The sequence below is a fragment of the Bos taurus genome, chromosome 4 (genome assembly GCF_002263795.3).
Source record: "Bos taurus isolate L1 Dominette 01449 registration number 42190680 breed Hereford chromosome 4, ARS-UCD2.0, whole genome shotgun sequence".
Taxonomy (NCBI): domain Eukaryota; kingdom Metazoa; phylum Chordata; class Mammalia; order Artiodactyla; family Bovidae; genus Bos; species Bos taurus.
This window is the reverse complement of record NC_037331.1, coordinates 103,820,021-103,845,086: the sequence shown is the minus strand read 5'-3', so window position 1 is coordinate 103,845,086 and position 25,066 is coordinate 103,820,021. Positions and strand designations below refer to the sequence as shown.

At 43.4% G+C, this 25,066-nt stretch overlaps 1 protein-coding gene across 8 annotated transcripts; it reads left to right on the top strand.

Moving 5' to 3' along the window:
- The first annotated feature begins 918 nt into the window (after positions 1-918).
- MKRN1 (makorin ring finger protein 1) lies at positions 919-21,298 on the top strand. 8 transcript variants are annotated; one of them, XM_024990654.2, is made up of 9 exons: positions 2,739-3,021; positions 5,615-5,699; positions 8,204-8,332; positions 14,644-14,870; positions 15,328-15,554; positions 17,467-17,681; positions 18,410-18,520; positions 19,078-19,216; positions 19,577-21,298. In XM_024990654.2, the coding sequence occupies exons 3-9, from the start codon at positions 8,211-8,213 to the stop codon at positions 19,784-19,786; spliced, it is 1,251 nt and encodes a 416-aa protein (XP_024846422.1). In that variant the 5' UTR covers positions 2,739-3,021; positions 5,615-5,699; positions 8,204-8,210; the 3' UTR covers positions 19,787-21,298.
- The last annotated feature ends 3,768 nt before the right edge of the window (positions 21,299-25,066 follow it).

The window sequence follows — 25,066 nt, the reverse complement described above, 5'->3', positions numbered from 1 at the left end:
CAACAAAGAGGTTGACTTGCTGCAGCAGGGGAGGCCACATGGGGGAGGAAGGTGGGCATCTTGGAAAAGGGAGTAAGGAGGGGCTTCTCACAGGATTGAAGCTCTTTTTGGATAACAGCACAAGCAGATAGAAGACCAGCTCTGGGCTGGGTGCTGTTGTGAGGTGCAGCAGTTTAGGAACTGGGTATCTTATAAATCTTTGGGTGCTCAGGTAACAGGGAAGAGCCAAGTCTGACTCCATGTTGGATCTGATTCTTTGACTTAAACCTTGATTGTCACTGCTCTTGTTATAATCATACATTATGGCCTGCCTCAGGGAACCCTGCCCTCTGCTGAAAGTTAAACTAAGGTGGCTTGGTTCCACTCACTAGGAGACCATCTGACCATGCCCACCTGTCAATGGCTGCAAGAAAAAAAGTGATTAACACAGCCCCTCCTATTTTGCAAGATAAAGCTACTTTACTTCCTCACCTCCAGTCTCTCCCTGTTCTATAAAAGATACGGGCATCCAGGCCCCCATAGGATGGTGTTTCAGGGGCCTAGTCTGCTATCACCGCGGTCCACAGGTGATACTTTCCTATTCCTGGCCTCTACACCTCATCTCCCAGTTTATCGGCCTGTCATCAGCAAGCGGATTGAGCTTGGACTCGGTAGTGGAGGGAGAAATGAAGCCGGGCTGGGCAAGTCATTAGTAAAATGCTGCATTTTCTCAAAAGGGGATTGTCAGTCATTTTGTAGCCATGCTGTGGCCTTGAGGGAAACATTGTTTTTTGTTGGCTTTGCCACTGTCCTGGTTTGTGTCTGTTGGGTACATTGTGGTCTGATTATCAGTGGGATGGATTTTCACTTTCTCAAGGTAAAGAGATTATGTAAAAAAGCAAATTTAAGGGCTTATGAAAACCGGTCACGATTTAGTATGCAGCATCTGAGTGGACCGAGGGCATTAACGGGGAGGTAAGAGTAAATACTTTTTAATTTTCCTAGTTTTAGAAATAACTCTTTGAAGCTGGGATATTTCAGACAGCTTTTATTATTCAATATCTATTAAAATTGTAGTGAAGCACACTGTTAAGGGTTTTACATGAACTTTAATAAGTTTCACAATCATCTTCAGAGATGTTGTGCTTCAGAGAGGTGTGCTTAGTGGCTCAGTCGTGTCCGACTCTTTGCGACGCCATGGACTGTGGTCCGTCAGACTCTTGTCCATTCGGATTCTCTCAGCAAGAATACTGGAGAGGTTTGCCATGCCCTCCTTCAGGGGATCTTCCCAACCCAGGGATCTTCCTGACCCAGGGACCGAAGCCAGGTCTCCTCCATTGCAGACGGATTCTTTACCATCTGAGTCACCAGGGAAGACTCTCTGGGGGGGTAGGTCCTGTTATTATTTTTAAATTATTTTTTATTTTACAGACGGAGAGGAGGAACACTAAGAGGTAAGTTAACTGACTCAAAACTACATTGTTAGGAATGAGCGATGGCCAGAGGTTAAGGGACACAAGCTGACTGCACAGCCTTTGCTTTAGCCACCTTGCTTTTTTCTTGGGTTGAGAAGAACAGGAGAGAACATTTGTTAAAAGTGTTTAGTCTGGCCAGGCACTAAAAGCTCAGTGAATTGCCACATATAAAGCCTACTCGGATAAGGAAACTGAGGCTAGAGAGAATGGGTATCCGGGCCAAGTTCGTAGTTATGTTAACTGGTAGAGCCAGGAAAGTCTGGATTCAAACCCAGGACCCGCCGACCCCAATCCCAGTTCCGCCTCTCCACTGCACCAGCCTCTGCTGGGAAGGACTCCTCGAGGTGAGTGCCCTTGAAATGAGGACTTTGGTTCCCTAGGCGTGGAACCTGGGGGCAGTAGGTGGGGCGGGGGTGGGCACTTACCTGGGAGAGCCCGCCCTCGCCCCGCCCCTCCCGGGCGGAGCCGACTCGTCCACCAATCAGAGGGCCCTGGGGGCGGGCCGGGGTGGGTGCTCGGGCCCCGGCCCAGCAGTTCGAGCGGCGAGAGCGCTAGTCGACGCGACTCCGGGGCCGAGGCGAGCGAGCGGGCGCCTCAGTGTCCTTCCCCTCCCTACCCGTCGCCTGGCCGCCTTCTCCTCTCCGCGGCCGGACCGGAATTATGTGATCCCGGAAGTTCCGGCGCCATTGCTGTGTGGGATAAACAGTAATGGCGGAGGCTGCAGCTCCCGGAACAACAGCCACACCATCAGGAGCAGGAGCGGCAGCGGCGGCGGCGGCAGCGGCTTCCCCCACCCCTATCCCCGCAGTCACCTCGCTGTCCCCGGGGGCGGGGGGCGGGGGAGGCGGCAGCGACGGCGGCGGCGGCGGCGGCGGCGGCGGCGGCGGCGGCGGCGGCGGCGGCGGCGGCTGGACTAAGCAGGTCACCTGCAGGTGAGACGCAGAGCGGCCGGCGCCGGGCGCGGGGAGGGGACCGAGACCGCGGAGGAAGGGGGCGGGCGGCCGGGCGGGGGCGGGCGGAGGTGGGAGGCGAGCCGGCGTTGCGGTCCCGGCGGTCGCCGCGCTGCGTCAACCCCCGCCGGCCGCCGAGGCCCGGGCGCGCGGCCCCGCTGCGGAGCCGCCGCACCGCCCGCAGCCTCCCCGCACCGGGCCGAGCGGCGCGGCGCGCGCGGGGAGAGAGGTGGGCTGACTCCTCCCTCCTTTTATTGTCGCCGATCCCCCCACCCCAACCCCCGGCCTGCGAGCTCGCCGGTTCCAAAAGGGGTTTGGCGGTGTGGCCCGGAGCCCGCCTCCCCGCAGCCCTGCCGGGCCGGGGATCGCCGCCGCGGGCCAGCGGGCGAGAAGCGGGGCCCGGCCGGCGGCCCCGCCGCCGTGTCATCCGTTTGTAACGTCTTCCCGGCTCTCTCGGGCCCCGCCCGGAGCGGGGAGCTTTTGTGATTTCTACTCTTGTGTGTTACCGGGCTGGGCGGTTCTGAGCTTTGTCTCCGAACCGAGTGCCGGCCCGGGGGGTCTTCTCCACCGCCTTAGGTGTTACGAACTGGCATTCCCGTTCCCCCACCGGCTGGAAGGTGTCTTGTTTTCAAGTCCACGCGTCTTAAGGGAGTCGGGGAACTCGTCGCTCCGCAGGGAGACGGATTTTGTTTTGGGTTTGGGATGTGAGATGAACATATTTGAAAAAAATAAGTGATTAGTAGAGGACGGTTATGCGGACGTGTGGCTGTGCGTCTACGATAAGGGCATTTAATTGGATGTCGTACTTGAGTTTTTTTCTTAAGTGATCAGTAAGCGACTAGAAGCTTTTGTTTTTCTGTCGGTTGAAAAAATCAGTTGAAACGCCGTTATTCACCTAGGTGGGGTAATTTATATGCAGATATCAATACTTGAAAATATTTTTAATATACAAAACTCAGTGTCCTGGTATTAACAGGGGTGAAGCGTTCTCAGTGCTTAATATGATAAATTTAAGACATGAATGGTAAACTTAATTATTTTCAATAACGGGATAGAGAAAGCATAAAAGCTGTTTTAGGTAGCTTTTTTCAGTTATCTGTAGATCTGAGAATACTCCTGCAGTATCCCAAAGAATGAGAATTTAAAAATTCCTATTCATGGAACCAGATCTTTGAGTCTGTTATTTGTTTTCTCTGCAGTGCTGCAATTGATTTACATGTGCTAGCTGAATCTTTTAAAATAAACTAGTGTAATCTTTATATTCCTGAATTTTCTAGCCTTTTACCCTGCAGTTCCAGTCTGTCTGCATGCACTGAGAATAATCGTCCTTTAATATGTGGATTCTTTAAGAACTCCATGCAGTGCCTTAATTTTTTCAATACACACCGACTCTAATGTCAGTTATTGTTTGGCTTTGAATACCCATCACTAGCTTGGCATTACTTTATATTACTTGTCTCATTATTATCCTGTTGTGCTGTGTCTGAGGTCACCTCAGGTCTGCAGAGAATGCATTGTCACATCTGCACTTTACTTTCCTCTCTGTTAGAAACTTTCCCCTGATCTACTTCCCCTTTGCTAGTTCCTTACCAGTGTCATTAGAATTCAAAACAGCTCTCTACACTAATCAATTCCTCTTTGCCTACCTTTAGATCTTTGAGTTTCTGAAATATTCTAGATCACTCCAGGACCAGCGTGAGTTTCTTGCACATGAACCCTAATAGATTAATATATTTATCAGATACAGGGTTAGACATGCCATCGTTGTTTTTCATATAAAGCAACCTATAGCTTTTACTTGAAACTGTTATCCAGTAAAAAAGTACAGACTAATTGATAAGTCTTGGGTTTTAATACTTGACATTACTTTCAGTTTAAGTACTAACATGATCTATTAAAAATCTTTCTGCTTTGTCTAGGGGAATACCAGATATATATTCATTCATTTATTGTGAACTTTGAGATTTTTGAGAACAGGGGCCCTATTTTATCATTTTATCTGTAGGGCTTTATTCAGTGCCTGGTATGTATATCTTTCTGGGACTAACCTCATTCAGTTATTCTATAAATAAGTATTTGTGCTTACAATGGAGACATAGAGCTAGATGTTGAAGGAAAGGCAGGAATGCACTGTATGATAAATATTTGCTTTGTGTTTGATAGCAAACTGTCCTTTGAAGAGAATTCAAGATAGTGCTGTGTTCTACTTTGAGTCTCTTTTCCCCTTGTATCTAGGAATTTGACTAGGGCTATTTTCTTCAAGGGTGTAATCCTTAGAAGTTGTTTGGATGTTGGAAATTTGTTTTTAATTGCTCAGAATCCTCTGTATTTTCTTGTTGGTTAGTCTTTTCTAAATATTTCTCTTAAAAATTCTATCTTATTGTGTTAATTTCACAGCTTAAAAACCTAGATATAGTTTTCCCAAAGAACTGTGTTATGCTGCCCCCACCAGGCTGTTCTGATAACTTTTATTAGAGGAATTCTGTAAAATAGAAATGCTGTTGCTTCTAGTTTTCCTGAATGTGGGGGATTAAAACAATGAAATTGTAACTTGCAAGTTGTAATTTTGAATTTAGACATTGCTAAATATTATGAGTACAGGTCCTTTAGAAGATAAAAGGCAGAATAAACCCTGGTTCTTAAACACCAGGAATTTACAGTCTGGTTTGAGAAATAGGGGAAGCCCAGGGTACATGTACTTGTCAAGAATTAAGTAACAAAGTAAGAAATGTCACAGCAGATTAAGTGATTAAATGCCAACATACTTAATATTCTGTGATTTCTCTCAACAATCCCAGATGCCTACCTATAAGTACTCTGAGGGTCTTGTTTGGTTCTCTTGTACCCTCACAAGCTGTTGAGGTTTCTTGTATGTATCTTGGTAAAAGTGCTTAGGTTTCCAGGAGGTACACAGTCAGGGATTCTAGTCAGTTGTATTTGTCTTTATTACTGGACAATGTCTGGTTGGCATCATGGAATCTTCAAGGCGGAAGGAAGCGTAGAAATCCTGTGGCCCAGCCTCTAACAGCAAAGGCAAGCTCAGCCTGGACAATGTCATCAAGATGAATTTGGGTGATGGCTCTTGGCGGTGGAATAAAAAAGAAAAGTGCTTGTGTCTTGATTGGTTTTGTAATGGGAGAAATTCTTGGAAGAGTTGACATTTTTTCCTCTTTCTGTTGTAACTTACACTATCATGTCATAATCTCTTAGACATAGAGATGGGTTGGTAAGGAGGGATATCACTGTGAAGACTGAGAGGAAAAAAGGCATGAAAAACAAACCAGAAACCCAGACGGTATGTACCAAATGCCCCTGTAAAATAATGCTTAGTTTTTGGCAGTGACTAGTTAGGGCTTGTATCCTAGTGTTTCCACTGATGTCACAGTATCAGGTGATCTTGTGTCTGCTTGAGTTCCTTTGGTGCTGCTAGTTCTGGATCTCAGGGGGTTATGCCATTGCTGAATAGTTCTAGTTCTCAGTCCTCACACTGAGTCAGATTTATGACGTAACTTACCACATATATTTACTTTGCCAGGAGTAGTGCTGGAGGTTACTCCTTTGTCTTCTGGCTAAATTACTCCAGTTGCTTAAAATCTTACGGCATGACATCCAGGTCTTCTTTCCCTGTTGGTTGCCTTAGTCTTTCTTAACTGATTGGTTAAGTGTGCACCTTGGAAACAAATGTAGTCAGGGTGTTTGTCTGCCGGGACTGGGGAGAGATGTGGAAATGAACATGAGTACCAGCAAAGACGTTATACAATTGCTACTTACTGAACACGTGCTCATTTTTTAAATTTATTTTTAAGTTTTAAATCTCAGGGGAAACTAAGATTTGTGTAGGTGGTGCTCAGACAGCTTCAAAGCTTGCAGAAAGTTGCCCTATAGTTGTGCAAAAGTTCAGACCTTGTTAGATTGTTAAGCCTGAAAACAGTTGAAATTAGGTTAATTACAATTAGAATTTGACTTCCTGCTACTGTAGTCTTACATTTCCTTATGGACTGAAACCCTTGGGTACTTTAGGATCTTGCTAATTACAGTTTTTCCTATCAAGATGTTACATTTTTTTCTTTCTGCCTTTACATAGAAGGTATATATTTGCCAGTAATCTGAATAGAAGCTTTCACCTTTCAATTTGAAGCAGCCTTCTTCAAGGCTTCTTTAAGTAAATGTGACTGAATCTCTTTTCTATACATCATTCAATCCAGTGGACCAGTGGGGTACTTCCTGCTATTCTACCTTCCATCTGTAGATAACTGTGACACTTAAACCTAGGAATTAGGCACTTTCCCTTACTCTGTACCAGCTGTGTTGTCTGACTCTTCTCCGACTCTTGTGATCCCATGGACTGTAGCCTATGAGGCTCCTCTGTCATTTGATTTTCCTGGCAAAAATATTGGAATGGGTTGCCATTTTCTACTCCAGGCAGGGTATCTTCCTGATCCAAGGTGTCTCCTTCACTGGCAGGTGGATTCTTTATCACTCACTACTGAGCCACATGGAAAGCGCATATCAGCTGTACATAAATGCATATTTGGGCAGTTATGACTTGCCAAAATTAAATCTTCATAATTCTGTTCAAGAGAAAGAGACCAAGTCAGCGAGATAATGAGAGGGAGGATTGGGGGGGTGGGTTCTACTTATCAGAGTTACCTACAAAAAATAAGACCCTATCACTTCCCTGATCGGTTTGTTACTTCAGATTTCTGCTTGGCCCCGGCCCCATTTTCAATTTAGTCTGTCAAAGGGAAGGTGTCCAAAATTGCATTTCTAGCTGAAGCTCCAGTACTTTGGACACCTAATGCGAAGGGCTGAGTCATTGGAAAAGACCCTGATGCCGGGAAAGATGGAAGGCAAAAGAAGGGGATGAGATGTTTAGATGGCATCACCGACTCAATGGATGTGAATTTGAGCAAACCGCGGGAGATAGTGGAAGACAAGGGAGCCTGGTGTGCTGCAGTCCATGGGGCCGAAAAGAGTTGGACACGACTTAGTGACAGAACAACAACAAAGCAAATTCCCAAGTCTTCTTAGAAACTGAGTCAAACTCAGTTTTTGGAAATTTCTAGTTAGCTACACATGTTCCCCTGTAAGACAGAGGAACAAGAGTGCTAAATGAAGGAGAGAACAAATGTTACTTATGTTCTCACATGTGGCTTTTAAAGAATTAAAATGGTTTCTCAGAGAACTGAAATATACAATAGTCTGATCTGTTCCAGTTTACATTGTTTCTTTTTCCTTTTTACAGATAAAGCTGCAGATAAAAATTACGGCTAAAGTTAGTGGAAAACAAGCTATCTGTAGAACTGTAAATTGAGAGCAGTGGTCAGACAACCTGTAGAGACAGGATTAAGGATGACTTCAAAGTTTAAATTGGTGCCTCTGTCTACAGGCAGCCTTCCTGTGGTACCATTATAGATAATTTTCTGATCATATGGTCTAGTTCAACTTTCTTTGTGTTTGCTTCTCATGTTTGTGTACAAAGAATATAAAAGAATATATTGCTAGTATAGAGTTAGTACTCGTGTGTTAGTGGTAGAATATATTGGCCATGGGGACTTACCAGTGGATAAGACTCCATGCTTCCAATGCAGGGGGCCTGGGTTCAATCCCTGGTTGGTGAACTAAGATCTCATGCCAGATCTAAGTCCGCACACTGCACCAAAGACCCAGTGCAACCAAAATACATAATAATAATAATAATAAAACAAAAGAGAGAGAGAAAAAAAAAACAAAAGAGAATGTATCAGTCATGAATTGAGTACTGGCTTGTAATCCAACTTGTGGTTCTTTGTCTCACAGGTATTTCATGCATGGGGTTTGTAAGGAAGGAGATAACTGTCGCTACTCACACGACCTCTCTGACAGTCCATATGGTGTAGTGTGCAAGTATTTTCAGCGAGGGTACTGTATTTATGGAGACCGCTGCAGGTAAGAGTTTGTTTCCAATTTAGTTTTGTTTGGGGTGGATGGAGAGGTTGGGAGAAAAAACTGAGAGTAAAACATGAAATTCCAACAGCTTTGTAAATAATCGATTTAAAGTAGTACTGCTGTGTGGCTTGTAGGATCTTAGTTCTCTGACCAGGGATTGAATGTGGGCCATGGCGGTGAAAGCGCTAAGTCCTAACCACAGGACTGTCGGAATTCCCTGAATAGTACTTCAAAAAGTTCTCCTCCTGGTGGCTCAGAGGTTAAAGTGTCTGCCTGCAATGCGGGAGACCTGGGTTTGATCCCTGGGTCAGGAAGATCCCCTGGAGAAGGAAATGGCAACCCACTCTAGTATTCTTGCCTGGAGAATCCCATGGACGGAGGAGCCTGGTGGGCTGCAGTCCACAGGGTCACAAAGAGTCGGACATGACTGAGCGACTTCACTTCACTTAGGAATGTTAGCACATTCTGATAGATAGATCTCTCTCTCATCTCTCCAATAGATAGATCTCTCACTTGGAAAGAATGTATTATTATATTTACACAATGTGTTTGTAATATTTAGTTTAAGTAGTGCCTGAGGAGCATGTTGGGCAAACCTAGGAATAAAGTGTGGTGAAGGCATGTTTGTTAATGGTATTTCCTCTTCAAGACCAAGAATAAGGTGCATGTTTGACCAGTTGGGACTGGTTTCAGTTCTCTTTTAGATAGAATTATGGAGAGAAAATGGGATCATAGGCATTTGGGACAGTGTATTAGGTTACTACTTAAGAGGGCTTGTCATTCCAACTAAACTTCCCTAAACCACCTGAGCTTGCAAGACTAAATTATAAGCTGACATTATGGAAAATGCTTTAGCAGTGTCTGGCTTCCTAGAATGGTGGAGAACCAAGAGAGGTCAGCTGCTAAGTACTCTATCCTTCATTGAATTGGCACCATAGTCTTATCAAATTGTAATTCAGCAACAGTGGGTTCTGCTAGCCATTGGGTAGAGCTAGTTTACAAAATACCTAGTAGTATTAGTTTTCTATTGATGTTAAAGAAATTACCCTGAAATTTAGCAGCTTGGAAACAGTAAATATTTATTATCTCATGGTTGCTGGGGTCTGGAATCTGGGAGTGGCTTGGTGAGTGGTCCTAGCTCAGGCTCTCAAGAAATTGCAGCCGAGATTTCAGCTGGGCTGCCAGCATCTGCCATCCTCTGCAAGTCTTGAGTGGGGGCTGGACCACTTTGAAGATGGCTCACTCATATATCTTAGTTCCTCTCCTGGTAGACATTTCCCTTGGGTTGCTTTAGTGTTCTCACATTAACTTGTGCCCAGAGTAAGTGATTCAAGAGAGACATCAGGGCTGAAGCAACAATGCCTTTTTATGGCCTAGTCTGAGAAGTCGCAGGCTGTCACTTCCACTATATTCTGTTTATTGCAAGCAAGTCACTGGACAAGGGGAAGGAAATTGGGCCATACCTGTTGAAGGGAGGACCATCACTAGAAAAGATATTTTGACAATGTCATATCCAGTTTTAGCAGAAAAGAATTGTGTCAGCCATTGGGGTTCAAATGCTTAGAGTTCAAAAGACTAAGAAATTATTGATGAGCAGGATATATTGATCTTAGGTTACCTCAGATCTTTTTTACTAGGAAATCTAGTTAAGAGGAGAGAAAAAGGAAAAGTTTCTTTCCATGTGGTCTGTCATTTTGCCCTCTGCTAAATTTTTGCAGTTTTGCTGGAAAGGAAAAAAATGACACTCCCCCAAAAGAAAAAAAACTAAAACTAAAGAACCCAGATATCTCTTTTGTAGTCACAATATTAAAGAGGGCAAAAGTTACAAATCTGTCCTACCGGAAATGAGCGATTGCTCCTTTGTAGTAGGATGGTCCAACTTAATTGCAGGGCAGTTGTGTTCCTTGACTAGGCAGTCAGTTCAGAGACCTTATCAACTATAGAGAGAGAGGAGTTGAACATGGATGAGAGTGGAGATGGACTCTGAGGTGCTGAGCAGAGAGATAGAATATAGACTGTGGATGAGTATGGCTGGTAACAGATGAACCTCTTATTTCAGAAGAGGTACCCCTCTGATTGGACCGTACAGCTGAAATGTTTGGGAAATAAGGTTAAACTGAAGAAACCCGAGCTAAATCTCTTGTGTTAAATCAGCTTATTTTTCAGGGACCTCTGCCAGCCCCAACAGCATTCTGTGTTCTCCTTGGGACAACAGTATAGAAACTCATCTTCTGCATAACTCTGTATTTAGAGTGGGCTTCCTCGTGGGAGACAATTTTAGTTTTCTTTTTAGTAAGGGTATGCAGCTCCCTTTTAGGGAGAATGATCCTGATTTGAGCTGGCTTTAGAGCTCTTAGGATAAAGTGAAAGGAATTAGAGAAACCTATATCCTAATAGTGTGCCTGAGAGGAAAGTTTGGTGACAACTGTTTGGCTGATACAGGTGATTATTAAGAGCTTGATTATAGAATAGCTAAGGAAGGAGTCTTATGGGCTTGTTCCAGGACTGTTTCCTTGTTAAAAATTGACTTGGGGGATTAAGCCTACTTTTCACTCTTACTATGTAGGGTTTTGTTTTTTTTTTTGAGAAACATAACATTTTAATAGATGAAATAAATACTCCAGTACATGCAAGGTAGAAACTTGACATTGGAGGTGGGGGAAATATCTCTTATGTAGGGACCTTGTTATACAACCTGACCGATGTCCAGGGATTTCAAATAATTTAACTCCTCATAAAGGCAGTAGTTTATAAATGAAAGATAATACCCTAGTTCCAGCAATTCAGAAGTGTTGCTGTATTCATTTTGTGTGACAGGGCTCTGTTATTTAGTGAGGCCCCAGTTCTTTGTTGCTCAGGACTGTTGTCCAAAATCTAGCATCCTTCTTGTTCAGTCTCTGTCATGTCCGACTCTGACCCCATGAACTGCAGCACACCAGGCCTCCCTGTCCTTTGCCATCTTCTGGAGCTTGCTCAATTTCATGTCCATAGAGTTAGTGATGCTATCTAACCATCTCATCCTCTGCCACCCCCTTCTCCTTTTGCCTTCCATCTTTCCCAGCATCAGGGTCTTTTCCAATGAGTTGGCTGTTCACATCAGGTGGCCAAAATATTGGATTTCAGCATCAGTCCTTCCAATCATGGTTGATTTCCTTTAGCGTCCTTAGTAAGTGCCACAGAACTCCACGTCATTGTTTCTAAACACCCACTTGGGAAAGGGACAGGATTGCCTTTGACAACTATGGTTATGGTAGATCTTGTTTCATTTAGAGAGTTTTTTGTTTGTTTTGATTGGACAGCGTGCGAGATCTTAGTTCCCCTACCAAGGATTGAACCCTTGCTCCCTGCAGTGGAAGCGTGGAGTCCTAACCATTGGACTGCCAGGGAATTCCCCTTTGGAGGAGTTTTCACTGTAGACCCACTGAATTCTATACATTAAAAGCTTAAAAGGCAGATATCAAACCTCACAAGGGTGGGGTGGTGTGCATTGCAAGCCAACAAGATGAAGAAGTGTTATTCTTTTGTGTAGAAGAAAAATTAAACAAACTTCCTTCACTGGAAACTGTATCAGAGTACTCTTTGCAAGATATGAAAGGAAAACACAATATTGGTTTCAGTGTTGTCTCAGCATTAATCCCCCATTCAACACTTCGGCTAAAAAGGATCAGCGATTCTGTGATAATTCATTAAAGAATTAATTTAATAACGTTAACAAAGCCACTAATATGACTGTGAATCCAGTAGATATGATTAGCTAGGGCTGGCAGACTTTCAGTATGGGGCCGGAGAATTAATATTTTTAGCTAGGGAGGCCATATGGTCTCTTGTAGCACAAAAACAACCCTAGATAATACATAAGCTAATAGTGTGGCTAGGTTCCAATGAAACTTTTATTTTGGGACACTGAAATTTAATTTCATGTCATGAAACGATCTTTTTTCCAACATTTAAAAATACCAAAACCATTCCTAGCTCCAGTTGGGTTTGACCTGAGGCCTGTAGTTGGCCAGTTCTTCATTCTTTGAAGAGCTCTCTGCTTCCCTGAACCATTAGCTTTTAGCAAATTCCTTTCAGAATAGGAGTCTTGCTTTTTCTTTCTTAATTTATTAGTTCTTTCTTGTGCTCTATCTTTCATGGTGCTTACTTACAAATTTTTACTTCAGAAGTATATTTAATAGAGATCTATTCTGCGCTGTTTACAAATGTGAACCTTCTTGCTAATATTCTATACTATCAAAAATATTATACCTTGTTGATTCCTTGATAAACTTACCCTAAAACCAAAATGAACTCCTTTCAAAAAACTTTGGAGTGGGACTTGCTAGTGGTCCAGTGTCAAAGACCTCGCACTCCAATGCAGGGGCACCTGGGTCTATCCCACATGCTGCAGTGAAGACCCAGCTCAGCCAAATAAATATTTTAAAAAAACAACTTTGTCGTATTTGCAATTTGATAGATGATGATGAGCATTCTAATTGTTTTCTAAGTAGATGTTTGAGTCATATACTCTGAAATTCTTCAAACGAGTATGGCAAAGGAGAAAGAGCAGAAACTAAAATATGGGCATTGAAACTAGTTCTTAGACCCTTTCGCATCTTGACATTTTAGTTTTACTTAATCCTTTAAAACTTCCTCAAAGCCCTGAAGGCTATCTTCATTGGTGAAGCTGGCATCTTAATTCCAAAACCTGGGTTCTTTTCTAAGTTAAAGGCTGTGAAAGTAATTAAAATGTGAGGACTGGGGACTAGATTTCTAAGGTTCCCTAAAGCTCTAAAACCTCAGAGCAATGCTGTTCAGTAGAACTTTGTATAATAGCATGAATGCTTTCTATCTGCTGCCCAGAAAAGAAACTGCTAGCTACGTGTAACCACTGAACACTTGAAAATGTAGCTAGTCCAAGGACCAAGGAACTGAGTTTTGAATGTAGGTGTAAATAATTAGATACAGCTACTGGCTGCTCTGTTTTATAGGGCAGGTTTGGAGTCACATTAGAGCTAGAACACTACTTAACACGTCCGTCATCTCTAATATATTTTTGATGATGAAGTGAGACTGTCCAAGCAAAAAAGCATATTCATGATCTTTAGCTTCATAATTCCAGCCTTGAATAAATGCACTGGGCTTTTGTGGCTGATACCAGGATACTCAAAGTAGGTTACCTAATGCTTAAGAGTTGAAATAGGAGGGTTTGAGATAACATAATGATAAAAACCAGCTCAGCAAATGTTTGCCATGTTAAAGAGCAGTCTTTAGTTAGAATGTTTTATCTTTTAGATGTAAACACAGACACTTGTAACACAGATGACCCATGGTTAGTGTTGCCAGTGAGTTAATTAATTTCAAGAACTGCTAGATACATACTATACATTATAACAGTTTATGGATTGTGTTAGCCAAAAAGTTGGTTCATTTTTTCTGTAAGATGCTATGGAAAAACTGAGATGAACTTGGCCAACCCAATAGTACGTTCATCATTAATTTCTTGTGTCTGAGTGAATTTCACAGCCTAAAATATCTAAGAATTGTGAGGATTCTTTCAGGCAGCAAGGCTGGAGATGAGGTTCAATAATTTTACAGATGACAAGGAATCAGGAAATGCACAGGGTAAGAGTTCAGAAAACTAGGTGAGTGGATGGATGTAGGAGAAAAGGAAATACACATTGCATATTTTATAAACACTGTTTCTCCCTTTTAGTATTGGGAGCATTTTAATTTATGTATTGGTAAAATGGCCCACATTTTTACTTGTTGGATTTGAGTGTCAGTCTTGCTTTGCTTAATCAGTCAGTTTTGGCTGCATAGTCTTTTTTTTGCAGAGTTGCCATGGTAACGATAAATTATCAACTCCTGAAACTCCTAACAAGAGTGGAATTTGAGGGGTAATAGATGGTCTACAGCAGGGGTGGCTGAACTATGGTTTGTAGGGTACATGTGACTGGGTGCTGTTTTTGTAAAGTTTTATTGGAACACAGTCACGCACAGCTGTTTAGATAATGCCATGGCTGCTTTGGAACTACGGTTACGGACTTAAATAGTTGTGACATTGGCGGTTTGACCTGCAGAACCCTGAATCTGTATGGCCTTGCTGCTCAAACTGGTCCCTGGACCAGTGGCATTAGTATCCTGTGGGGACTTGTCAGAGACATGCAAAATTAGGGGCTCTACTCCAGACTCAGAAATTAGCTATCTGCCTTTTAACAATTTCCCACATGATTCACAAGAACCCAAGGACAAGACTGGGAATGTATATTCCATCTAGAGGCTTCTGGTTATACAGTGATGGCTGACTTTGTAAATTTTTTCTTTTTAAGATATGAACATAGCAAGCCACTGAAACAGGAAGAAGCAACTGCTACAGATCTAACTGCAAAGTCATCCCTTGCTGCTTCCTCAAGTCTCTCATCAGTTGGACCGACTGTTGATATGAATATGGGCGAAGCTGAGTCAAGAAATTCAAACTTTGCAACTGTAGGAGCCGGTTCAGAAGACTGGGTGAATGCCATCGAGTTTGTTCCAGGGCAGCCCTACTGTGGCCGGAGTAAGTATCTTTGAAGAAGAAAAAAGAAGGCTGGAGAGTGTTTTATCAATTAGCTGAGTTTTACAACTTTCCTGCTTCCAATTTTCATATTTAGCCTAGTCTTAATATTCTTAAATTAGGTCACCCTAAAAGAAAAAAAAAAACAGATGGAGCAAAAGAAACTTCTTGACTTTCAGTAGTAATGAATGTAGAATGTTTTGAAAATGGATCTTTATCTCCTTTAATCAGTACAGTTGAAATACATTCAAAAGCTTTTTTTAAAAAGTTTTTTTTTAAACAAGGCTAATCCTGGAAATATTAGTAGCAAAAGACATTCATGTCTTTCAAGAGTGGGGGATTAGTTTCAATAGACTATTTTGGAGTTTCTCTTAAGTTCTTTTTATCTTCTTTAGCGAGACTAGTTCATGTATCTGCCTTAACCGTTTGGACCTTTACCACCCTCTTAAACATTTTTCAGCTGCCCCTTCCTCTGCTGAAGCCCCCCTGCAGGGCTCAGTGACCAAGGAAGATGCGGAGAAGGAGCAAAGTGCAGTGGAGACCAAGAAGCAGCTCTGCCCCTATGCTGCAGTGGGGGAGTGCCGCTACGGGGAGAACTGCGCGTACCTGCACGGAGACGCGTGTGACATGTGCGGGCTGCAGGTCCTCCATCCCGTGGATGCCGCCCAGAGGTCACAGCATATAAAAGTAAGTCGGAAGGAAGCATGCACTCTAACAGGCGTCTGTTAGAGTGTCTTTGCCCTTTCACAGCATTGACAGCTCATGTCAAAGAGACAGTGGGTGAATCAAATGGTTTTCTTTAAGTAGGAGTGTTTCCCTTCCTGGCATTCTTGACTGTTTTATCAGGAATTAGGCTTTTAGAACCTCAGATTATGGGCTTTTTTTTTTTTTTTCCTCCCCCCTTTTCTTTTCTTCTTTTTTTAAAACAATAGCTTTTCTGAAATTCAAGGTCCACACAGCCTACTCTTCTAAAATGCATATTTCATTGGTTTTTAATACAGTTGCATAGTAGTTCAACCATGATCACTATTCTCTAATTTAGGACATAACTCCTTTAGTCTGCATTCTGCCCTTCCTCCAGCTCCTGGCAACAACTCATTTACTTTCTGTCTCCACGGATTTTTTTGTTTGTTTTGGGAATTTCCTATGAATGGAATCATATGTGGCCTTTTGTGACTGGCTAAAACAGTAGCATAATGTTTTCAGAATTTGTTCATGTTTTAGTGTGTATCAGTACTTAATCCTTTTCTTGGCTACATAATAATCCTCTGGATGGCTGTGTGACATTTTGTTTTTCCTTTTGGATTGTTTCACCTTTTGCCCATTAAGAATAATCCCCTGAACAGTCATGTATAAAGTTTTGTGGACATACATTTTAATTACCTTAAGGTTGCTAGGTCATATGGTAACTCTGTGCTTAATATTTTGAGCAACTTTTTCCCAGTGACTGTACCATTTTACATTCTCATTAGCAGTGTATGACTGTTTCAGACTATGATTTTAAGCCCATTTGTATCTGTGAGTATACTGTATTGCAAACCTGATTAGAGGAAATTTTGCTTCTAATCATAATCATGTCTGTTTAATAAAAATAAATTTGGTTGTGAGGGTGGGGGTGAAGCATGGTATAATAACTAGCATGTTTTTTATAGAATAAAATATGTGTAGTTTAATGTTATGTCAATTATACCTCATTTAAAATAAAAAGTATGTGATGTCCACACAGAAACGTGTACTTGAGTGTTCGTAGCATTATTCATAATGGCTCCAAAGTGGAAACAACCAAAGTATCCGTCATCTGATAAACGGAAAAACTAACTGGTCTCTCCATACGGTGGAATGTTAACCAGCAATAAAAAGAAATGAAAGTCATATATTCTACAACATAGATAACCTTGAAAATGTAGTCAAGTGAGCAAAACCAGTCACAAATGACCAGGTATTTTTTTATGAAATGCCCTGAATAAACATATCCACAGATTTGTTGTTGCCTAGAACTGAGGGTGTTAAGGGGACGTGACTACTGTGGATTTGGAGTTTCTCTGGGGTAATGAAAATGTCCGGAGACAGACTGAGGTGATGTTTGTATAACTCTGCATGTACTGAAAACCATTTCATTGTACACTTTGAGTGAAAGCATTATATGGTATGAAATTATATATCTCAATACTGTTTTATTTTGGATGTGAGGCTTACATGCCTGGCACATAATTGTTACCTAATAAATGTTCGTTTCCTTAATTCTTATTTTCTGACAGGTGGCAAATTAGAGTCTTAATCCTAATTACATTTTCCATCTAGAAATGAGTACATCAACAAACAATATGAAAAACAGCCTGTAATGTGGGTGACTGCAGGGTTGAGTTGCAGGATAGAGAAAACTAGGTAATTCTTTAGTTCCTGAAGTTGAGTCCTTAGAGTTTGACTTGACAGTATCGTGAGGTCCCTTGATATCCGCACACCTGTACCGCCTGGTTAAACAAAGCTGTTTCTGATGTCATTGGGAACAGTTCTCTTTTCAGTTGGCTCTCTGAACAGGAGTTCTTAGCGGTCTCTCATGATTCCACGCCCTGACTGCTCCTCTCTGTCCACTCTCTAGTCCTGCATCGAGGCCCATGAGAAGGACATGGAGCTCTCGTTCGCGGTGCAGCGCAGCAAGGACATGGTGTGTGGCATCTGCATGGAGGTGGTCTACGAGAAAGCCAACCCCAGCGAGCGCCGCTTCGGGATCCTCTCCAACTGCAACCACACCTACTGTCTCAAGTGTATTCGCAAGTGGAGGAGTGCTAAGCAATTTGAGAGCAAGATCATAAAGTGAGACTCCTCCCCAATCTTCGTTTGTGCTTTCTATTTTGGGGAAGAATTTAGTATCTTGTGCCAACTTTCAGCCAGATGGACCGCATTTAAATGCATGCATTTTATCTCGAAACTGGGGTATTCTTCTAATTGGGAGTTCTTCTTTGTATTTCAGCTAGCTTCTAGATTAGTTGGTATTATCTACTTTTATTTGAACAAGGAAAACCCTATGTATCAGTTAGTAGAATCTTCGTGCTTTTTTCTGAGGAGATTGTGTTTAATGGATTAGCCAGTTTAGGCTCAGAGAAGAAGCATATCTAGCTCTGAATGTATGTTTCCTGGCATTTTACATTTTCCACTTTCCTATTCCATCCATTAAGCTAGCCAATATTCCACCATCCTTTAAAAATTGTTCTCATAACTGAACAAAAACTACATAATCTAAACAGAGCAAAGTTACAAGAAATAAATTTATTTAAACGAAAGAAAAAGGAGTCTGTGTGAAATGTCTTCTTTTTGTTGTTGTTTTTTTTAACCTAAAGTTATTTTTTTAAACGAACTGGCTAGCCATTGAGTTGAACTTACAAAAAAAGGAAATGGTCAGTTGTGTGGGACCCTTGCAGGAAGTGCCCATTTGCCTTTCAGTTAAGTCTTTAAATCTGGAGGTGACACACCAGGGTGTGTCCTTGAAGGAGAGTGGGCCTGTAAAGGGGAATTTGCATTGCAGCCTGTTCATTGTTTCCCAGGTCCTGCCCAGAATGCCGGATCACATCTAACTTTGTCATTCCAAGTGAGTACTGGGTGGAGGAGAAAGAAGAGAAGCAGAAACTCATTCAGAAATACAAGGAGGCAATGAGGTATGAGCACTGCAGCCTTTTCTCAAGCTCAGATCCCAACGTGTCGCTTGGGCTCACTTTGAAAAGAAACAGTGCTGCATTATACACTCCTACCTCCTTCCTACCCTTTCTTTTACTTCCCAGTACGGTTTGTCACCCCGATGACGTTTACCCGGTGCGTATCTTGCTGTAACACAGTCGCTGGGGTGCACGCCCAGGGGCTGTGTTACAATGACGCCTGCACTGCTGCTGTGGCTAACGCCCCGGGAATGGGGTCTGCCTCATCCCGAGTCTGTGTCATGGTTGTCTTACTGTATTCTTGTGTGTGGGCCTTCTCGAAGGTTCTTTCTCTGCTGGATCTGCGATTCTAGGGCTGTTAAACGGCTCGACTTGAACAGTTTCTGGTTCTAGTCAGTGTTTTCATGCGATAGCACACACGTTTAAGAACACACCTCGGGGAGGGCTATTAACAGACGTACCGGTTCTGTTCTCTCCCCATTTTAAAGAAACCCCGGATGATAGTCGAATACAGACCTGAAATCCACCGTGAGTAAGGGTTGCGCTATTTTCCTTTCCAGCAACAAGGCGTGCAGGTATTTTGATGAAGGCCGTGGGAGCTGCCCATTTGGAGGGAACTGTTTTTACAAGCATGCGTACCCTGATGGCCGTAGAGAGGAGCCACAGAGACAGAAAGTGGGAACATCAAGCAGATGCCGGGTAACTCTCACTGTTCTTTCAAAGGAGGGGAAATACCACACGCTGAGCCTGAGGCCCGCACAGATAGGGGCAGGGGACGGTGAAGGCCCAGGTCTAGGAGCGAGAGCCTAGAGGATTAAAGGAGGAGACCAACCTCAGCAAACCGGGAGGGCTATGAGAGGAAAAGCTAGAACGCTTAAGGCTCTAGACTAAACGGTGTGCCGAGTAACCAGCGGGGAGGCGTTGGTAAAAGTCGAAACCCTAAATCAGAAGTCTTGGTTCGTCATGCCCTCTGGTGTGCTGGACATTTTGCCTTAGAAACCACAGCCTAGAAGACGCTGCCCGGCAGTGCCACCCCTATCACGGCCTTGTTTTTTACAGGCCCAACGAAGGAACCACTTCTGGGAGCTCATCGAGGAACGAGAGAACGGCAACCCTTTTGACGATGAAGAGGAGGTTGTCACCTTTGAGCTGGGCGAGATGTTGCTTATGCTCTTGGCTGCAGGTGGGGACGACGAGCTGACAGACTCTGAAGATGAGTGGGACTTGTTTCACGATGAGCTGGAAGATTTTTATGACTTGGATCTATAGCAGCTCGGCGGGGCGCGTGAACTGGTCTGCCGAGCCTCAGGCGGCAGCGGGCCTCGGGGGTGGCGGTCGCGCCCAGACCGCTCTCCTAGGCAGGCCTCTCAACTCCAGGTGCTGTCGTAATCATTTTTACCCAGGGCCTGTCTTCTCAACCCCTCACCTTTCCCCAAGGAGTATGTTGTTTTCTCTGTTTGAAAAAGTTACAAAAATAAATCTGAAAGTTAGTTTTTTTGTAACATGAATTTAACTGTCAGACAGTTAGTGTAGGTTTGTCGCGTCACGTTTTTCCACCAGATCCACACAGTTCGAGGGGAGCGTGCCTGGATTTCCAGGACTCATTTTGGAGGACCCCGGGTTCAGAAGTATCAGCACTGGCCCCTGCTTTGGGGGGTCCAGGCAGCGGGGTGATGGGTGAAGGATCTGAACTGTAGCAAGTAGCTGCCTCCTGCTCTAGACTTGGGAGGTGGGTACTTGGTTTCTGGTAAAATCTGCACATGTGTTTTTCCGTCTGGTCTCTGTCCTGTCACCCCTGCCCTGTGCACTCGTCCTGTGGTTTTGGTCTCTTTGTTTCATTGCACACAAGTAATACTACTACTGGGTAACCAGAACCAGGTGTGAATGTATTTGAGATTTTTACCGTCTTTAGCGTGATAGGAAAACTGTGAAAGAACACATATAAGATGGGAGTGGAAGAAAATAATGCAGAGTTGGAAGCTGACTACCCAAGGCTGAAGGACTTGGGATATGTGAGTGTGAGTGCGTGACAAGCTTCCCATCCCTGCATAGATGCAGTGTTTGTAGCCTTAGCGAAAAAACTCGGTTTAGTGGTTTCAGCCTCGTGTGGCAAATAGATCTTAAAGGACAAAGCAGTTTATTGGTAGCTGTTAATAGAGCAGTGCTAGCTCTGTATAAATAGAGAAATGGGCTTAGCCACAGAAGTGCAAACTACCTGGTTATCCCATGTGTTAACACGACCTAGGGCTTGGGTCCACAGTTGTGTTTAATGTACGATCTCCTAGACTTCTCAGTCCAGGCACTTTTTGACAAACTTTTGTCCTCATTTGAGGCGTTTTTTTGTCAGGTTTTGTGTTCCTTTTTTGTGGGTATTTGCCTCATTCCATCCCCAAGCTTTGCAGCTAGACAGTGAGATTCAAAACTACGTTCTAAGGCGTGTCCTGTAATGGAGTCATTGGTTGACAGTATAGTAAGTCAGGCTTTTCCACTAAAAGGGGAAAGAGAGGGTGGTAATCCAGAAGATAAGCTAATGTTAAATTGTTAGAAGAATTCCTCGATCGGAAATTTTAGCTTTGCGTTTTGTTGCTCTTTCCTGAAAATAACTTGGAGGTGCCCCGGATGTGTCCATCTACTGCTCTGATGCCTCGGATATCACTCGTTCTTTTCACTTAAAGAAAAAAAGATAAAAACTAAACAGTAATTGTTGCAGAGGTCTCTGTATTTTGCAGCTGCCCTTTTGTAAGACGCACTTTTCCCAAATAAAACAATTTTTAAAACCCATGATTTGGCTTCCTGTTTTGTGTAATGGGCTGTTCTGAAATGTGCAGATGTCAAAGTGTGCTACTTGTTTCTTGCATCGCTTCTTGGATCAGTTCATCCACGAGTCAGATTTCTGTGAGAGAAGTTGGCATCTCTCCTAAAAAAACATCTAGCCTACTGAGAAATGTTGGAGAGAGAGAGGGCAGCCTTACGGTGGACTTGGGATATGTGAGTGTGAGGGTTTTGTATTTTAGAATTTGCAAGGCTAACGCTTAGGCCTCCTTTGTTGGCCAGAGGCATTGCCAGTTTCTGCTGCCATCCTCTGGTAGCTGAACTTGCTTAGGATCCACACATAATGGTGTTTTTGTTCCTAATTCTAATATACTTTTTTCTTTTTTTGCCGTATCTTGCCACTCTCGGGATCCTAGTTCCTTAACCAAGGATTGAACCTGGACCTTCAGCAGTGAAAGTGTGTAGTCCTAACCATGGGACTGCCAGGGAATTCCCTATATGAATTTTTTTTATTAATAAAAACCCTTCCACCACTCCCATGGAAGACCTTAAGTAACCTTTTACAGTGCTTATTTTGTAAAATAGTTCAATATCTATAATTAAGAGTAAATAATTGTATTGCCTATATTAATAATCCATGGGATTTGAAAATGTTTCCCCGTCTAGGAATTGTGTGATGGCAACTTAACTATAGTCCTGATCATAGCTGGAGATCCACTGAGGAGTCTGTTTCTGTAAACTCCCTTCTGGTGGATCTTCAGCTGAAGCTGTTCCCTTCCCAGAGTACTCAGAGTTCATACTGATGAGACCTTGCTGGGGACCACACATACTCCCAGAGGGATGCTAGAGGGGCTCGGAGGTGAGGTGGAAGTGGTGGGGTTTCTGGGAGGGGAGAGGGAGACTTAAACCTCCGGTTTCTGGTGCCAAAAAGTAGGAAGAGGCTTATCAGTAGCTGCCTTGTTGGCGTGTTGGTCCATTTGGGGAGAATGGCTTGGGCATGACCCAGGTGGTGGTAATAGCTGGAGTTCAGGTGGGTTGATGTCTGAAGCAGCTTTTCCTTGTGTCTTTGTGGAAAAGATGGTGGAAATTTGTGTATAAGCCAGCCCTTCATTCGTGTTGCTGCCCTGTCCCTGCCTGCACCGAGAGAGAACTTCTGTGTGCTTGTTAAAAGGTTGGGGGAACATGGCTGGAGGTGTGGGGGAGGGAAGAGGGATGCCATCGACAAAGGTATTGTGGGCGGCCTCGGTTGTGCTCTTGGAATCGAGTCTGCTTTCTGGGTGCGTGCTACGGTTGCAAAGAGCATCTAACTTTCGTGGGCTGGGGAAGTGCAAGCGGAAGGGACACGATGTCATCTCCAGGTGAAACGTTTAAGATCCAGCCCATGGTTTTCCTCATTCTCCGATTTTCTAAGGTGATGGATAATATTCCAAGGAAGTGGTGGTTCAGTCAGTCAAACATAATAAATTTGATCTTTTAAAATTGATATAGATATTAGTAGGAAATAAATTGTTACAAACCTGTTTTTTGCCTACTCTTTGATAAATATTACTAATGAAAACATGGTATCTTTTAGAATAATGAGATTTTGTACTGACTTTTGTTGTTCAGTCGCTAACTTGTATCTGACCCTTTGCAACCCCATGGACTGCAGCATACCAGGCTTCCCTATCTCTCCCTCACCAACTATAGTGAGTGTTTTCTTTTGGCCATGCCAGGCAGCACTTGTGGGATCTTAGTTCTCCAACCAGGGATAAGACGCGTCCCAGCTGCGGTGGGAATATGCAGTGCAGAGTGGTAACCACTGGACCACCAGGGAAGTTCTGTACTTTGTCAGAAGCCCTTTAGTTAAATTGTTGCAAATTGGGTAGCTAGATGCTAAGTTTTTAAGTAATCCTCAAACACCTTTTCTGAGGGTTGTATAGGCTCCTGTAGGAAAGGGATTTAACCTCAAAATGGGAAAAGAATCTTTAAAATTTAGCAACCCAGTGGTTATTCTTGTATCAGATGACAGGAAGAGATCCATTGCTAAGATCTTACTTCACCAGAACTAACCAGGTCTTCATGACAGAAGGTTGTGCTCAGTCGTGGCCGACTCTGTGACCTCATGGACTGTAGCCTGCTGGGCTCCTCCGTCTATGGGATTCTCCAGGCAAGAACACTGGAGTGGGTTGCCATTGCCTCCTCCAGGGGTTCTTCCCGACCCAGGGGTGGAACCCACCTGTCTTGCATCTCCTGCATTGGTAGGAAGTTTCTTTCCTACTGTGCCACCTACAACTCCCTTACCAGTGCATAGAAGAGATACACCCTGCAGTACCTGAACAAACAAGTGTTTTTAGGCTCAGGTGATACGCTTTACTTTCTTTTTAATTGAAAACTTGTTCCCCTCAACAAATACTTAGAAACTGACTTACAGAAAGCTTGTACCCGCTCTGTCTTTGCCAGCAGTGATTGTAATCTAAAATGAAAGTGATGAATTTCTAAGAAAAAGATGTGTTTAAAGGAAGACTGAGGATATATTTGCCCTCTTATAAAGGGCTGGTTGTGTTTTTACTTCTATGCATGCAGGTTACTTAACACACTTTCTTCCCCTGCCCTTGCCTTCTGTGTTAAAGTTGTATTGATAACATTTTAATAAGATGAAGGTAACTTTGTTTTACAGGTATCTGAGTCCTTGCCAGCACTGAGCTAGCACTGAGGTGCTATGAGCACCGAAGTGGCAGGAGCAGTGCCATCCAAATAATCCTTGTGATCTCTATTTGCAAACTTTGGGACACCCCTGACAGCCCAGTGGTTAAGACCCTGCACTTCCAAAGCGAGTTTCGATCCCTGGTTGGGGGATTAAAATCCCACATGGCATGCGGTGCAGCCAAGAAAATATAATAATAAATCATTTCCAGACTTCTTTGCAGTTAAGTCGGTGTCATGTGACTCACTTGGACCACGTGCTGCAAGCCTCCATCCCCCCTGCTGTGGAGATGGTGGAAGCCACGTGCTAAATTGACTGTTACAGGATGGTATGGTTTGGAGGAATTCTGGGGTCCCCAAGTGACTGAAGAAGACAGCCCCTCCACCCCAAATCAGGTTTTGCATGAATCAGATTCATTGAGATTCGCAAGCCTGTTCTGTGTTTTTTTGCCAATGTGCTTGCAGTGCTTTTCTTCATGGAACTTAGATTATTTGTGGGACTGTTTCTTATAGTTTCTTATACTTACGAAAAGTACTATAAAGGTGTAAAGTGAGCTTTCAGTGGGAGGCCTGGCTCGTCTCTGGCCAGGGAAAGCTCATCTGAGCTAAAATCTGAAGGGGAGAAAGGGACCTCCCTTCTGCCAGACATGTGCCAAAGCCATGAGGCCGGCAAAGGCAGACATGACACCCTCTGTGGCCTGCAGGATATGCCCATCTTAGCTAAAACTGTCTTTCCTTTTAGAAAAGTATGTGAATACAAGTGTATGTAACATTTATAGGGATAATATTGGTTGCCCTGATAATATCAAGATGATCTTCCTTAGTACTTTGAGTAAGATGTGACACATCCTTCTGGTCCTCTTCTTAGCCCAACTAGAGCTTAGCCCTCTCCCCTAAAGTCACTCTACCCCGAGAATCCTGTCCTACAGGGACCTCAACTACCACTCTGCTAAAGCCACTTGCATGTTATTGGGCCACCTGGGGCATAATTTGAAGTCCATATCACCTGGCCATAACACTGTCTTCAAAAGGAGAACTTGAATGATGCTTTATGAAAAGCTTTCTTTTATGATTTAAGTGATTTATTTTTTG

Excerpts from the sequence above, each read along its gene's own strand:
- MKRN1 (XM_024990652.2), top strand. The coding sequence starts at position 2,163 with ATGGCGGAGGCTGCAGCTCCCGGAACAACAGCCACACCATCAGGAGCA. Across the intron at positions 2,387-8,203 it reads ACTAAGCAGGTCACCTGCAG|GTATTTCATGCATGGGGTTT; the intron begins GTGAGACGCAGA and ends TTTGTCTCACAG. Across the intron at positions 8,333-14,643 it reads ATTTATGGAGACCGCTGCAG|ATATGAACATAGCAAGCCAC; the intron begins GTAAGAGTTTGT and ends TTTCTTTTTAAG.